This window comes from Gopherus evgoodei, unplaced genomic scaffold, assembly GCF_007399415.2.
Source record: "Gopherus evgoodei ecotype Sinaloan lineage unplaced genomic scaffold, rGopEvg1_v1.p scaffold_34_arrow_ctg1, whole genome shotgun sequence".
Taxonomy (NCBI): Eukaryota; Metazoa; Chordata; order Testudines; family Testudinidae; genus Gopherus; species Gopherus evgoodei.
In genome coordinates this window covers 2,498,462-2,514,635 of record NW_022060016.1, presented here as the reverse complement: position 1 = coordinate 2,514,635, position 16,174 = coordinate 2,498,462, and the positions used below count along the sequence as shown (strand labels likewise).

At 57.4% G+C, this 16,174-nt stretch overlaps 1 protein-coding gene across 8 annotated transcripts; it reads left to right on the top strand.

Moving 5' to 3' along the window:
* The first annotated feature begins 1,311 nt into the window (after positions 1 to 1,311).
* Positions 1,312 to 13,588, top strand: ALKBH6 (alkB homolog 6). 8 transcript variants are annotated; one of them, XM_030544495.1, is made up of 7 exons: positions 1,312 to 1,376; positions 5,321 to 5,433; positions 7,098 to 7,166; positions 8,115 to 8,175; positions 9,688 to 9,839; positions 10,616 to 10,732; positions 13,005 to 13,588. In XM_030544495.1, the coding sequence occupies exons 2-7, from the start codon at positions 5,380 to 5,382 to the stop codon at positions 13,275 to 13,277; spliced, it is 726 nt and encodes a 241-aa protein (XP_030400355.1). In that variant the 5' UTR covers positions 1,312 to 1,376; positions 5,321 to 5,379; the 3' UTR covers positions 13,278 to 13,588. The 8 variants fall into 8 exon arrangements, with proteins under 8 accessions (XP_030400355.1, XP_030400354.1, XP_030400357.1 ...); XM_030544494.1 differs by having other exon boundaries at positions 1,313 to 1,424; XM_030544497.1 differs by having other exon boundaries at positions 1,313 to 1,472.
* The last annotated feature ends 2,586 nt before the right edge of the window (positions 13,589 to 16,174 follow it).

Here is a 16,174-nt window from a genome sequence, read left to right as displayed (position 1 = left end):
GTGGGGGAGTGGAGGGGACACAAGGCCCCATTAGAGTTTAACGCAGCCACATCTTCAAGCCCCTCTGCAGCTGGCTGCAGATTGCAGCTATTCGTGCCTTCCAGCACAACAGCCCCCCATCTTGGCTCTGCCTATCCTCCCAGTAGAGCTGACATCCTGAATGACTTATCACGCAGACAGAAAGAAGAGTGATAATGGGGAGGGGATGAGTGTGCACACACAGCCCTTGCCATGGGGCAGAAAAGGGTGCACACAGAGCTGCTGGCATAGGGGGAGAATGGGAAACCCTGGTATAGGAGGAGGAGAGACTGGAGGGCACACAGAACCCCTGGCTGGGGGGATACTGGGCAACAGTGGGTGGATCACTTGATGATTCCCTGTTCTGTTCATTCTGTCTGGGGCACCTGGCATTGGCCACTGTCAGGAGACAGGATATTGGGCTAGATGGACCTTTGGTCTGACCCAGTATGGCCATTCTTATGACCCTATTATGGGGGGAATGGGAAATGGGGGACACAAGCTCCTGGCATGGATAGGGAGAACAGGAGACAATGTTATGGGAGGCAGCCCTGGGGAGGAATAGGGGGCACGTAGAGCCCCCAGTCTGGGGGGAGGAGGAGATTGGGGGGCACACAGAGTCCCCAGGATAGGGGCTGAAGGAGAATGGGGGGCACACAGAGCCCCCAGGATGTGGTGGTGGGAGAATGGCAGGCACACAGAGCCCCCAGGATGTGGTGGTGGGAGAATGGCAGGCACACAGAGCCCCCAGAGTGGGGGTGAAGGAGAATGGGGGCACACAGAGCCCCCAGGGTGGGGAGGAAGGAGAATGGGGGGAGATGGTGTGATGTAGGGGGGTAGGTCGCAGGGAACCCCTGAAATAAGAAGGAGCATGTTGGGGGGAGAAATGGGGGGGTCCAGTCCAGAGAGCACCCAGCTGGTGGGAGCGGTACCCCCCGTGCTATGCTGGGTAAGGGGTGTTACCCCGGAGCCACAAAGCACCCCGCACCCTGGCGCTGGAGGGGTGACCCCAGGTGGGGTGGCAGCCCTAGGGAGCGGGGGTGGGGGGCTGCTGTGCTGCTGCGGTACCCGCGGGCGGCGTGAGGCCACGGGGATGGGCTGACACCCCTACCCACGTGGCTGCGCTTGGCCAAGGGGGCGGGGTGTGTGACGCACTCGCCTAGAACCTTGAGGGTCCCAAGGCCCGCCTCCGCTGCTAGCTCATTGGCTGCATCCGGCCCCGCCTATTGCACGAGCCGAAAGCTCCTTACCCCTCCTCTGATTGGTTCAGCCGCTGCTTCTCATTGGGGGCGGGGACATCGATCGAGAGGCAGACGGAGGAGGTTGTGCTCGCGCTTCCGTAGCGGGGCGCCTTTCCCGTGAGCCTTTGCGACTTGCCAGGTGGTTCCCTGGGTTCTCGCTCCCTGGCTTGTGGTGGGGGCTGGGGGCCAGGACTCCTGGGTTCTCGCTCCCTGGTGAGGGGGGGCTGGGGGCCAGGACTCCTGGGTTCTCGCTCCCTGGTGAGGGGGGGGCTGGGGGCCAGGACTCCTGGGTTCTCGCTGCCTGGTGAGGGGGGGCTGGGAGCCAGGACTCCTGGGTTCTCGCTGCCTGGTGAGGGGGGGCTGGGAGCCAGGACTCCTGGGTTCTCGCTGCCTGGTGAGGGGGGGCTGGGGGCCAGGACTCCTGGGTTCTCCCTGGTGAGGGGGGGCTGGGGGCCAGGACTCCTGGGTTCTCGCTGCCTGGTGAGGGGGGGCTGGGAGCCAGGACTCCTGGGTTCTCGCTGCCTGGTGAGGGGGGGCTGGGGGGCCAGGACTCCTAGGTTCTCGCTCCCTGGTGAGGGGGGGCTGGGAGCCAGGACTCCTGGGTTCTCTCTCCCTGGTGAGGGGGGGCTGGGAGCCAGGACTCCTGGGTTCTCGCTGCCTGGTGAGGGGGGGCTGGGGGCCAGGACTCCTGGGTTCTCCCTGGTGAGGGGGGGCTGGGGGCCAGGACTCCTGGGTTCTCGCTCCCTGGTGAGGGGGGGCTGGGAGCCAGGACTCCTGGGTTCTCGCTGCCTGGTGAGGGGGGGCTGGGAGCCAGGACTCCTGGGTTCTCGCTGCCTGGTGAGGGGGGGCTGGGGGCCAGGACTCCTGGGTTCTCCCTGGTGAGGGGGGGCTGGGGGCCAGGACTCCTGGGTTCTCGCTCCCTGGTGAGGGGGGGCTGGGAGCCAGGACTCCTGGGTTCTCCCTGGCTTGTGGTGGGGGCTGGGGGCCAGGACTCCTGGGTTCTCGCTGCCTGGGGAGGGGGGCTGGGAGCCAGGACTCCTGGGTTCTCGCTGCCTGGTGCGGGGGGGCTGGGAGCCAGGACTCCTGGGTTCTCGCTGCCTGGTGAGGGGGGGCTGGGAGCCAGGACTCCTGGGTTCTACCCCGGTGCGGGGGGCTGGGAGCCAGGACTCCTGGGTTCTCGCTGCCTGGTGAGGGGGGGCTGGGAGCCAGGACTCCTGGGTTCTCGCTCCCTGGTGAGGGGGGGCTGGGAGCCAGGACTCCTGGGTTCTCGCTCCCTGGTGAGGGGGGGCTGGGAGCCAGGACTCCTGGGTTCTCCCTGGCTTGTGGTGGGGGCTGGGGGCCAGGACTCCTGGGTTCTCGCTGCCTGGTGAGGGGGGGCTGGGAGCCAGGACTCCTGGGTTCTCGCTGCCTGGTGAGGGGGGGCTGGGAGCCAGGACTCCTGGTTCTCGCTGCCTGGTGAGGGGGGGCTGGGAGCCAGGACTCCTGGGTTCTCGCTCCCTGGTGAGGGGGGGGCTGGGGGCCAGGACTCCTGGGTTCTCGCTGCCTGGTGAGGGGGGGCTGGGGGCCAGGACTCCTGGGTTATCCCTGGTGAGGGGGGGCTGGGGGCCAGGACTCCTGGGTTCTCGCTCCCTGGTGAGGGGGGGCTGGGAGCCAGGACTCCTGGGTTCTCCCTGGCTTGTGGTGGGGGCTGGGGGCCAGGACTCCTGGGTTCTCGCTGCCTGGTGAGGGGGGGCTGGGAGCCAGGACTCCTGGGTTCTCGCTGCCTGGTGAGGGGGGGCTGGGAGCCAGGACTCCTGGGTTCTCGCTGCCTGGTGAGGGGGGGCTGGGAGCCAGGACTCCTGGGTTCTCGCTGCCTGGTGAGGGGGGGCTGGGAGCCAGGACTCCTGGGTTCTCGCTGCCTGGTGAGGGGGGGCTGGGAGCCAGGACTCCTGGGTTCTCGCTCCCTGGTGAGGGGGGGCTGGGAGCCAGGACTCCTGGGTTCTCGCTGCCTGGTGAGGGGGGGCTGGGGGCCAGGACTCCTGGGTTCTCGCTCCCTGGTGAGGGGGGGCTGGGAGCGAGGACTCCTGGGTTCTCGCTCCCTGGTGAGGGGCCAGGACTCCTGGGTTCTCGCTCCCTGGTGAGGGGCCAGGACTCCTGGGTTCTCGCTCCCTGGTGAGGGGCCAGGACTCCTGGGTTCTCGCTCCCTGGTGAGGGGGGGCTGGGAGCCAGGACTCCTGGGTTCTCGCTCCCTGGTGAGGGGCCAGGACTCCTGGGTTCTCGCTCCCTGGTGAGGGGGGGCTGGGGCCAGGACTCCTGGGTTCTCGCTCCCTGGTGAGGGGGGGCTGGGGGCCGGGACTCCTGGGTTCTCTCTCCCTGGTGAGGGGGGGCTGGGGGCCGGGACTCCTGGGTTCTCTCTCCCTGGTGAGGGGGGGCTGGGGGCCGGGACTCCTGGGTTCTCGCTCCCTGGTGAGGGGGGGCTGGGGGCCGGGACTCCTGGGTTCTCGCTCCCTGGTGAGGGGCCAGGACTCCTGGGTTCTCGCTCCCTGGTGAGGGGCCAGGACTCCTGGGTTCTCGCTCCCTGGTGAGGGGGGGCTGGGAGCCAGGACTCCTGGGTTCTCGCTCCCTGGTGAGGGGCCAGGACTCCTGGGTTCTCGCTCCCTGGTGAGGGGGGGCTGGGGGCCAGGACTCCTGGGTTCTCGCTCCCTGGTGAGGGGGGGCTGGGGGCCGGGACTCCTGGGTTCTCTCTCCCTGGTGAGGGGGGGCTGGGGGCCGGGACTCCTGGGTTCTCTCTCCCTGGTGAGGGGGGGCTGGGGGCCGGGACTCCTGGGTTCTCGCTCCCTGGTGAGGGGGGGCTGGGGGCCAGGAGTCCTGGGTTCTCGCTCCCTGGTGAGGGGGGGCTGGGGGCCAGGACTCCTGGGTTCTCGCTCCCTGGTGAGGGGGGGCTGGGAGCCAGGACTCCTGGGTTCTCGCTCCCTGGTGAGGGGGGGCTGGGGGCCAGGACTCCTGGGTTCTCGCTCCCTGGTGAGGGGGGGCTGGGAGCCAGGACTCCTGAGTTCTCCCTGGCTTGTGGTGGGGGCTGGGGGCCAGGACTCCTGGGTTCTCTCTCCCTGGTGAGGGGGGGCTGGGAGCCAGGACTCCTGGGTTCTCCCTGGCTTGTGGTGGGGGCTGGGGGCCAGGACTCCTGGGTTCTCCCTCCCTGGTGAGGGGGGGCTGGGGGCCAGGACTCCTGGGTTCTCTCTCCCTGGTAAGGGGGGGCTGGGAGCCAGGACTCCTGGGTTCTCGCTCCCTTGTGAGGGGGGGCTGGGGGCCAGGACTCCTGGGTTCTGTGCCTGACTGGTTGGGGGTGGGGGGAGTTAGGACTCCTGGGTTCTGTTACCACCTCTGGTAGGGTGGGAAGAGGAGTGGGGTCAGAGATTAGTGTCTTGGGAATCTGGACTCTTGGGTTCTGTTCTTGCCTCTGCCCGTTTGACCCTAGGAGAAGTTGCTTCCTCTCTCTTTGCCTCAGTTTCCCTGTACATAAGATGAGGATAACCCTGCCCATAAGCAGAGTGGGGATTGCAAGGGTTGGTCATTCACAATGCTAAAGCCTGTGTGTGCTGTAGATCAGTGGTTCTCAACCTCTCCAGACTACTGTACCCCTTTCAGGAGTCAAGCCCAAGCGCCGCTACCTGGGGTTCAAGCCTGAGCTCTGCTGCCCGGGGCTGAGGCATGTAATATAGCTTTACAGGCTCCCTGTGGCATAGGGCCCTGGGCAATTACCCTGCTTGCCACTCTCTAATGCTGGCCCTGCACTTGCAAAACTCCTAAACCCTGTGACCCCTGGGGGGGAGGTGACCCTGCCAGGTTGAGAAACACCGATCCCGATGAGCTGACATACCCCCTGGAAGATCTCTGCGTTCCTCCAGGAGTGTGTGTACCCCTGGTTGAGAGCCCCTGTTGTAGAGTGCCAACCTTTCCTGTTGGAGCTCTCCCTGCAGCTTGGAGACCCCTGATGGTCTCGCTTCTTTTTGCAGTGTGTGCTTGGCTAGCTGTCAAGTAGGTAATAGTGCTTCCTCTGCTTCCTTTCCATGGATCTGCAACAGTTCCAGGAGGGGGACCCAGAAGACTGGACCTTCCAGCCATCGCAGGCCCCTTTTTTGAGATGGAGGAGCCATACGCCAAGATCCTGGCGCTGGAGACATTTCGTGTAGAGCAGGTAACCAGGCGCTGAATGTAGCTGAGAGGTGGCAGGAGGGGGAACTGGAGGTTTTACTTTTTTGTTTTGCACTGGTGCAAAGCCCTAGCGTTCCTTCGAGAGAGTTGTGATAGTCTGGTTTTACCCACTTAGTTGTTAGAGCATTTGTAAGAACCATGGGGCCTTGAAAGGTGTGTTGGGGTGGGAGGGAATATTTAGCATCGCAGTGGAGATATGCCTGCAGGTTTCGCATCTGTTGTTCTGGTATGGTCTGGTGCTGCTTTGAGTTGGTGGGGGGAACTTGCTTCTGATTTGGCAAGGTTTGGGTGAAAGCCGGAAGAGGGGATTTGGCCAAGGTTTCTTTCAGGTTGTCGAGTATGAGTTGGAATTGTTTAGTGTTACCCTGTAGGGCTTCCGGTGTGGGTTGGTAGGTGACAACTAAAGGGGTATGGTTGGAGGGGGTTTCGCTTGGGATATTTAGGTGGCCCGTTCCAGGATACGATCTACTTCTCTGGTAGAGTGTCCTTGTTTGGTGCAGGTGGTTTTAAGTGTGTTAAGGTGTGTATCCTGGACTTTCTCCTTGGAGTTTATTCTGTGGTGTCTGAGTGCCTCGCTACGGAGAGTACAGATTTCTTGGTGTGTTTGAGGCACTTACAGGATCGGTGAAGGCAGATGTGTTGATCCATGGGTTTCTTGTAGATAGTTGCCTGTAGGGTTCCATCGATGAGGATTGTGGCATTCGGGAAGTTGATACTGGTGCAGGAGTGTTCTGCAGTTTGATAGTTGAGGGGTGGTGGTTGATGTTGTGTTGGAAATCTGTGTGGGAGGTCAGGTCATCTGTCCAGAGGTTGAAAATATGAATGTGTCTCAGGTACATCATTGGTTCTGTGGTGCCTTTGTCCAGAAAATCTTCCTCATGGTGGCCCATGAAGACATTGACGTATTGGGGAGCCATCCTAGTACCCAGAGCTGTGCCCGTGGTCTGGACAAAGGGGTGTTGAATGAATAATGGTTAAGGGTGAGGATGACATGGATGAGTTTGGCGATTGGGGTGGGTATCTCAGTGTTGTCCGTTGTCTTGTAGATATTTGAAACAGGTGGCCATGCTGTCATTGTGAGGGATGTTAGTGTGGAGGGAGGTCTCGGTTACTGTGTCTGGGCAGCACCTGGCCCCTGTCTCGGCTGGTCCTTCTAGATTTTGCTGTCATAGACGTAATAACATTTAAGCTTCTCCCTTGCCTTGCCCTGGAGGGAGGCCTGTTCGGTGGGTGGGAAGGGAGTTCCGGCTGCAAGGTGTGTTCAGCCATTGAGTTCTCTGCTGACATGGCCCACACCTTTGGGATGGGTGATGGGATCAGAAGGGCAATTCGCATGGATCCTACTGGTGGTTTTGTGTAAGGGGCACCTGTCCTGCTGAGACCCAACAAACTCCTTGCACGGAGTTTTGCAGGGGTGGCATATGGCCTAGTGGATAGAGCATTGCGCTGGGACTTGGGAGACCAGGCTTCTGTTCCTGGGTTGGCCACTGGCCTGTGGGGTGATCTTGGGCAAATCACGTCCCCTTTCTGTGCCTCAGTTTCCCTTTCTATAAACTGAGCAAAATGATACTGACCCTCTTTGTAAAGTGCTTTGAGATCTACTGATGAATAGTCGGTGGTGGTGTTAGTAGTATGTTTTAATTGCAGGTTCCACCAACTGTCTATTATATTCCAAACTTTATCTCGGAGTCGGAGGAGACCTATCTGCTGCACCAAGTATGTGAGATTTTTATTCGGGTTTGTTATTCCTATGGCACGACACGCAGTGCTTGGTGGACGCTGCTCTTCCAGTGAAGAACTTCCTGGTTGACTCAGATAAAGGCAGGCGGTTTGGCTGTTAATATCACTTCTCTGCAACGAAGTTCTCAGTCCCAGACCCCGAGTGCACAGATGTACGCAGCTTTTGTAGATCCGGCATCCACATGACACCTCCCATGTAGTAGAGATCTTAAGTTCATGATATGTGTTATGGTAGCACCTTGAGGTCCCAGCCAAGATCAGAACCCTATTGTGCTAGGCGCTGCACAGACCTGGACTAAAGACCTTGCAGCCCCAGTAAGCAGGACAGATTGTTATGCCTATTTTACAGATATAAGCATGGAAGTGCCTTGCCCATGGGGTCTGTGGTGGAAACAGGAATTGAACCTGGATCTCTTGAGTTCTCATCAGGGTCTTAACCGCAAGACCAGTCTTCCTCTAAATATTAAGAGTTCTTGGCCCCATCGCCCACTCCCTGTGCTTCAGGCCCATCCTTACTTTTCTGCTTCTGCTTCTGTCTCTCCCTCCGCCCGCCCGCCCCTTGGACAGGCTCATATAATGTGATGCCCCTGGGTCATTAGCCTGGGCCCTGGTTGAATTCCCTCCTCTGCCACAGACTGCCTGTGAGGTCTTGGGTGGGTCACTTAGCCTCAGAACCTCAGTTTCCCCTCGTGCCCTTTGTCTGCCTTGTCTATTTAGATTATAAGCTCTGCCTGGCTGGGATGGTCTCTTTCTCTGTGGCTAGGCAGTGCCTGGCACAATGGGGTGTGGTGGGGTAGAGCTGGCATTTCTGGGTACTAATGTAAATAATACTTTGTGCCTCCCATATCATTTCTCTGTAATGTGCTTCCCCTCTCAAGCAAAGCCTTCCAGCATCTCATCCTGTTCCTGAATTCACTTCCTCAGGTTTATGCTGCCCCCAAACCCAAGTGGACCCAGCTGTCTGGAAGAAAGCTGCAGAACTGGGGTGAGTTCTCTCCAACCCCATCGCTGGCGCTCAGGCTTGTGGCCCCCCAGGTGACCCCCACTGCACCAGGGACCGTTTAGTGCATGGAACTGGGGAATTCACTTCCGCTGATGGTCTAGTTTGGGCTCAGCGCAGGATCTGTATGTGTCAGCTTTGCCCTTTGGAAATCACGCCGAGCAGCCTGCATCAGGGAGGGAAGGAATGTCATTTGGCTGGCTGCAGGATTGAGGAGACAAGAACTCTCCAAACCTGGCGGCGGACCCTGTCTCAGTTTCCCCACCCTCGTGCAAGGCCCCAGGCCAACTCCCTAGCAATGAAGCTCCCACCGGTGTTGGTTTTCAGTCCCTTTCCCAAAGGACATGTTTATTGTTCAAGGACAGCTCAACATCCGTCAAGTCAAGTAACCCAGGCCTCTCTTAAGGGCTAAGGCTTTTGCTCATTGGTATCCCTGCTTAGGTTTTTCCTGGTGTGGCTGGATGTGGATCTCCTGCAGAAGCCTCTCCTTGTGTAAATGGAGCTCGATTAGTGGCAGGTGGGAGCGAAGCCCAGGTTCCTCACTGGGACCGCATGACCCAGATTCCTCCACCAGTGTTCTCCAAAGATGTCTCTGGCTTGCGTCCTTCCCTATTGACCCCACTGTGTGTCCGGGGTTTAATCCGCTTCCAGGCAAAAGCACCTCTGGAGGGTGGTGGGAAGTGATCCGCAGCGGGAAGCAGCAATGACTGAAGGGCAGCTAGTTGCATGGGAGTTTGCAGGGGGATGTAGCATCAAAGAGGAGGATATAGTGGTTTTGGGGGTAGGGGGGTGCATATACACCCCCAAATGTGACTGGGCCGGGAAGCTGAGAGTCGGATCTGGGGTAAATGGACTCAGGGGTGTTACTTAGCTTGTCAGCTCCTTGGCACTGTACAGCGCCTGGCACAATGGTGGCTTGGTCCATGACTGGGGCACCACAGTGCTACCATAATATACCCAATAAATATGCCAATTGCATTCAGTTCTGGGCACAAATTGGAAGGGAATTCAGAGGAGAGCAGTAAAAATGGTCCAGGGGCTGGAGCACCTAAGTGACAACCAAGAGGGAAAACAGAGTGTTACTTAGAGGACAGAGCACTAAGCAGGAGCTCGAGACACCTGGGTTCTATTCCCGGCTCTGCCGCTGGCCAGCTGGATGACCTTGGGCAAGTCACTTGGCTGCTCTGTGCCTCAATTTCCCCATGTGCAAGTTGTAAAGCGCTTTGAGATCTGCTGATCTGCGGAGCTAGGGGCTTGCTGGTTGCAGGCATGAAGGTGAAGGTGGGAGAGGAATTGCTTACGGTGCTTAAGCCAAGCCTGGCTGAACGCCTGGAGTATGGCCTGTACGGGGTGATCCAGCCAAGTGGGGTGGGCGGGGGATGTCACGTAACACTTGCTTAGTGCTTTTCAACCATGGATCTCCCAGCGCTCTGGGTGAGATGGGACCAGCTGGATCTCTTTCATCGCCAGCTCCTCTCTGTATTCTCTGCCTCCCAGGAGGGCTGCCCCACCCCAAAGGGATGGTACCGGAGAAGCTGCCCGCCTGGCTGCAGAGCTATGCCGAGAAGATCTCCTCCCTCGGAGCGTTTGGAGGGAAGCTGGCGAACCACGTACTGGTGAACGAGTACCTCCCTGGGCAGGGGATCATGGTAACTACCCGTGGGCCAGCTGCTCCGTTACTCAACCTTAGGGTGGCTCCTGCCCTGTGGGGGCAAAGGAGGAGGGGCAGACACAGAACCTGACCTGATCAGAGGCATGTCTTTGGGGGCAAATCCTGCAGCAGTGGCAGATCCTGCTGGCTGGAGATTTCAGGGGGATGGAGTCTAGATAGCCAAGACTAGGTTTTCCCAGGAGAGTGATGGTTAGCGCAGGGGCAGCCTGGGAGTTGGGATTCCTGGGTTCTATCCTTGGCTCTGGGAAAGGAGTTGGGTCTAGTGGTTAGCGCATGGGAGGGGAGTAGGAGTCAGGACTTCTGAGTTTTGTCCCCAGCTCTGGCAGAGGAGTGGGGTCTAGTGGCTAGACCGAGGGGCTGTGTGTCAGGACTCCTGGCTACCAATGTCGTCTCTTAATCCCAACACCTTTCGATAACCCCAGCCTCGCTTTGAGAGAGCGGATTGCTTCCACAGCCGTGTTTCTATCTTGGGAGTGGAGCAAGAGCACCAGTGACATGCGAGCCTAGGGCATGTCCACCCCGCTCACACTCCTGGCTTTGCCATGTGCACTGGCTACGAAGGTTGGTGACATCAGAGAGGCATCTTCTCAGCAGCAGGGCCTGCGGGTGACGGGTTGGTCCACGTGTCTTCGGTGTTGAGAGCCATGTCTTCCTGCATTTCATGGTTGGTACTGGAGAGGAGAGCTGAGGGGTGTGTGTGTGTGTATGTGTGTGATCCTTCCCTTTTCAGTCTGACATGCCAGCTCCCTCTAGCCTCATGAAGATGGACCTCTGTACTTCCCCACCGTCACCACCATCAGCCTGGGATCACACACGCTGCTGGACTTCTACCATCCCGTCAGCAGGGGGCAGCACGCGGACAGCGAGCAGGTGAGCACAGAAGGAATTGCAAACAGAGTCCGGTGAATAACTGATTTGGTTTCTTTTCCCCCCTTTGGTTTGGTGGCAGTTCTGAAAAATCAAAAACAAATTTGGCGTGGGTCAAACCGAATCTGGAATTTGTAGGTGAATCGTAAAAGTTTGTCTGGAGTTTGTTCCAGAGCGGGAATTTGTACCTGGCTGTCCTATGTGTGTAACCACTGAGCTGGGCATTATGGGGGTGCTAGTGGTGGTGGCAGCAGCAGCTCCGCTCCCCCTCCCCCCAATTTTATGAATGGCCAAAACTACTCGCAACAAATTTGCCAATAGTTTCTGATCGACTAAAATCTCATCTTTTGTTGAATAAATGATTTATCTGACAACATTTCCCCAGTTCTGCTAACAAGTCACGTCTAGATGTGCCTGGAGCGGTTTCAACCAGCCCCTGAGATCCGCGTATCTGAAAGGGAGCTGAGAAAATGCCAAAAGTTCTCTGTTTGTACTTCGAGTGTCATCGCTTTCCCGCTTTCTGATTTGTCATTCTGTGATTCGTTAGGCCCCGATCCTATCGAGGCGGAAGCACATGCCTGACACCCAGGGAACAGAGGGGAAGGATGGCCAAGTGGTTAGGGAGCTAGCCTGGGCTTTGGGAGACCCAGGTTTGATTCCCTGCTCTGCTAGAGTCATTCTGTGTGACCTTGGGCAAGTCACTTAGCCTCTTTGGGCCTCAGTTCTGTAAGGTGGTGATATTATTTGTATTACAGTAGCGCCTAGGCACCTCAGTCATGGACCAGGAGCCCCCATTGTGCCGGGAGCTGTACATTTTTATTGCTATTAAGTGTTTTACGGTAGCACCTAGGAGCTCCAGTGCTGAACCAGGAACTCCCCATTGTGCTTGGAGCTGTTCAAACCTGGAGCAGAAAGGCAGCCCCTGCCCCAGTAGAAGCCCCCTGCTTCCTGTAGAGGGTTGTGAGGGTAAATCCATTTCTGACTGTGAGGCGCTCAGCTGGTGCCCTCATTGTGGTATCGAAGGACCTGAGCTGGACAGAGACTGTCTGTTCACTCTGTGTATTCAGCGCCACGGGCAGTGGAGCCTGATCAGCGGACTGAGATAACCAATTCGTGCTTATTTTAATCTGAGGGCCAGATCTCTCGAGCAGCTTTGAAAGTCTCTGCCTGAGGCGCTACGGGGAAACTGATAACCACAGTTGTGTTCCCTGCAGTGAGATCCTTGATGTGCATGAAGCGAAGCTGGGGCAGGGCTGGTCTGTGCACGGATCTTGTGGTGCTTTAGCTCATCTGGCTTAGAAACTGCTACAGCAGGACACACATACACCTCCCTTCTCCTCTCTCATACAGTTTATGGATGATGCACTTATAGGTGCGCACGCATGCACCCCCGGCCCACCTTATGGGAGATCACAGAATCAGAGGACTGGAAGGGACCTTGAGAGGTCGTCTAGTCGAGTCCCCTGCGCTCATGGCAGGACTAAATATTCTCTAGACCATCCCTGACAGGTGTTTGTCTAACCTGCTCTTAAAAATCCCCAATGATGGAGATTCCACAACTTCCCTGGGCAATTTATTCCAGTTCTTAACCACCATGATAGGAAGTTTTTCTTAAAGTCCAACCTAACCCCCCCCCCCCTTGCTGCAATTTAAGTCCATTGCTTCTTGTCCTGTCCTCAGAGGTTAAGAACAACAATCTTTTTGCCTCCTCCTTGCAACAACCTTTTGTGTATTTGAAAACGGTTATCACGTCCCCTCTGTCTTCTCCTCTTCAGACTAAACAAACTCAGTTTTTTCCATCTTCCCTCGTAGGTCATATTTTCTAGACCTTTCATCATTTTTGTTGCTCTTCTCTGGACTTTCTCCAGTTTGTCCACATGGACGCGAGTTCTATCCCCAGCTCTGGGAGGGGAGTGATGTGTAGTAGTTAGAACGAGTGGGGGAGGCCTGAGAATCAGGACTTCTGTTCCTAGCTCTGAGAGCGGAGTGGGGGTCTAGTGGTTAGAGCTGGGGGGCAGGGGCAGCTGAGAATCAGGACTCCTGGGTTCTGTTCCTCAGTCCTGCTGCTGACTCACTATGTGGTCTTAGGCAAAGCCCTGTCTGTGCCTCCATTTCCCCATCTGGAAGATGGAGGTGGTGCTCTCAACATCCAGGGGAGGTTGTGTGGCTTAAACTACTGACGTCCTTCGGGTGCTTTGAGATCCTTCCTTCTGTGGAAGCAGCTGCAGAAAGGGCCAGGGTTTCATTCTGAATGTGCTCCGCTGTCCTTTCCCAGGTCCCTGCGCCCCAGACAGAGGAGCAGCGCCACTTCCTGTCCCTGCTGCTGGAGCCACGCAGCCTCCTGGTCCTGCAGGAGGACATGTACGTCCGTTACCTGCACGGGATTCAACCCACCACCTCCGACACCATCACGGAGAAAGTGGCCAACGTGGCGGCCTGCAGCACGGCGCTCGGGGACGAGCTGCTCCGGGGAACCCGTGTGTCACTCACCATCCGCCACGTCCCCAAGGTGCTGAAAACGGCCATTTTCCTGGGTAAGGGGAAGTGAAGGGAGAAGTTTGTTTCCCTCCCCCTTGCCCAGGCTCGTGCCTGAGAACGGTTCTGTGAAACACACAATTAATGAGGGGGTCGGGAGGCCCAGACATGGAAGGCTGCGGAGACCCCATCCTGCGGCACGCTGGGAGAACGGGAAGAGCTGAGCCCGAGAGCGTCTCACCCGCGCGGGAGGAGAAGAGCAGCCTCTGGGGTCATCTGTACGAAGGTGCAGAGACTTGGACAGGATGCAGCATGGCCTAGTGGTTAGAGTGAGAGGCCAGGGTGTCAGGACTCCTGGGTTCTATTCCTGGCATTGGGAGGTGAGTGTGGGGTCTAGTGGTCGGAGCAGGGGGCCTGGGAGCCAGGACTCCTGGGTTCTGTTTCCAGTTCTGGGAGGGGAGTGAGGGTCTGGTGGTTAGAGCAGGGGATAGGAAGCCAGAACTCCTGGCTTCCTACTCTCCATGCTTGCTCCTGCCTCAGTGTGTGACCTTAAGGGACTCTCCCGGTGCCTTAGTTTCCCTGGCTGTGACGTGGCAGGAGTTGCTATCCGTTGGCAAAGCACCCTGAGCGCTTCAGAAGCACACGGCTGGCTCGCCAGCTCCTACCTATGTTCAAACACATTCACTGAAACTCGATGAACTCTAATAAAGGCAGGAGCGGGTCATTCCACCTCGCTGGTGGCTCCTTGCTGCTGCTTGAGGAATCGGTTACGTTTCTGCTTCTGAACTCCCTTGTGCCGCTGTGCCCGTTTCCTCGGGCTGAGATTTCGGCTCAGCCGGCCGCTGCCCCTGCCTCCCATACACACCTGCGCGCTCTGCCCCTGCTGTAGCCCTTGGGTGCGTGGTAGGTGAAACCATGCGTGTGATGTGGGGGAAGGATTGGGCATTAACTGCTGCAGCTAAGGGCTTCTTAATCCACCTCCCATCAGTGATGTGCTTTCTAAGCTGGAGCCAATGAGGAACTGGAGTATGGTGCTCAGTGGGTTGGAGCGCCTCCAGATGGACGGGAGGTGGATACCTGGGGTCCAGTGGGGAATCCAGCACAGAAACCAGGAATACCAGGGGAATCGGTGGCTGGCGGCTAATGGTATTCAGGTGATTTTGAGCTTTGGGTGCAGTCTTGGGAGCCAGGACTCCTGGGTTCTATTCTGACTCTGGGAGGGGAGTGGGGTCTCGTGGTTAGAGCAGAAGGGGCTGGGAGTTAGGACCCCTGGGATCTATAAGCCGGGGTCAGGACACCTAGGTTCTATGCCTGCCACTCACTTGCTCTTGAGTACTGAGCGAGTCACGTCTTTGCTGTGTGCCTCAGTTTCCCCACCAGTAAAATGGGGAGAAATGTACATCTATCTCCTGGGGAGGTTATGAGGCTTCATTCACAAACGTACGTAAAGTGCTGGGAGATGCACCGTGCTGCTCCGAGAGCCAGGTACAGAGGAGCCAGGTCCCCAGCTGGTGTGAACAGGCCATTGCTCCATTGGTGTCCATACGGATTTTCCCCCCTGGGAATCTGGCCTTTATTGCATGAATCCGACTTTCTTAATACCTTTGGAGGTGAGTGGCTAAGAACCCGTGTTGGCCCATCTGTGCACCCTGCCCCCTCGGTTTACCTGCGCGCTGGTCATACTCGGGTATGAAGGCCGTTGGGTAACACGCTGGAGCGTGCTGCTTGCTGTGGAGAAAACGCAGTGCCCCATGGCTGGAATGGATGAGCACAGGGCCACAGCCACCTCTCCTCTCCTCTTGGCACAACCAGCAGGGCTCGAAGAGGCCGTGGATGGATATCCTTGATTGCACTCTTTCCCCCAGCTCTGTGGATGCAGCAGAGCCACCTCTGGGATTTGGCACTTTTTTGATTTATTTGGGGATTGGTCCTGCTTTGAGCAGGGGGTTGGACTAGATAGTCTGTGATTCTATGGGAGGAAGGATGGCGGGATCAGGGCACTAGCCTTGGGCTCTGTGTTCAAATCCTAGCTCTGCCGCCACCTTGTGTGACCTGAGCCAAGTCACTTAGCTGCTCTGTGCCTCAGTTTCCCCATCTGTATACTGGTGGGGTAATGCCACTGTTCTACCTCACAAGGAGTTGCAAGACCCTCGGCTCATACAGTGGTGGGCACTATATACAGGACTGGATTTCCAATTAGGCCCCGTGGGGCACCAGAATTCTAGGGGTGCCTTACCTGTCTAAAACTCTTTGCAACATGAAGATCAGCTGTGGAGGGGGGGGTGCCGAAGATGCTGTACCTGGGGACATGGAAGGTGTATCATGCTATAGAAGCATGATAAATTGATTAGCCTTTCCTGCCCTGATGGGGACTCCCTGTCTTGTCTGACATCTCCCAGGAAGTCAGGCATCGCCCTGAACCTTATACATCTACAATGGTCTCTGCTCCTTTTGGTCATCTCCTCCTCTGGGGTGAAATGGGGCAGAGGGGAAGGTCTATGGGTCTCTCAAGGTCCAGATTCTAGCTTGGAGATTCACAAGTGTGAATGAAGGGGAAACGGCTCAGTTCTCATAGTCTGTGGCGAGAAGGGACTGTCTGTTTTGTGTTTTGTGCAGCACCTAGCACAATGAGGCCCTTGTCCATGGCTGGGGCTCCTTGCCACTACTGTAATACACCTAATATGCCTGGCACAAATGACTCCTGGTGTGTGAGTGGGGCTGTATAGGCTGTTTAGCCCAGGCCAGAGAGTCCCACCCAGCCGTTCCTACATCCAGCCCCTTTCTGGTAGTCGAGCTAGAGTGGATTAAATGCCATCCAAACTTGATTTAAAGTCTCGAGTGATGGAGATTACTCCCCCAACCCCCTGTTCCTGGGTCAGTAGTTCCTATGGTTAATTCCCTCTGTTTAAAAATGTGCTTCTTGTTTCCTGTTTGAATTCGTCCAGATCTATATCAGCCTTTGCTGCTTTA

Coding starts and splice junctions, on each gene's coding strand:
- ALKBH6 (XM_030544495.1), top strand. CDS start 5,380: ATGGAGGAGCCATACGCCAAGATCCTGGCGCTGGAGACATTTCGTGTA. Junction 8,176..9,687: donor AAGAAAGCTGCAGAACTGGG/GTGAGTTCTCTC, acceptor TCTGCCTCCCAG/GAGGGCTGCCCCACCCCAAA. Junction 10,733..13,004: donor AGCACGCGGACAGCGAGCAG/GTGAGCACAGAA, acceptor GTCCTTTCCCAG/GTCCCTGCGCCCCAGACAGA.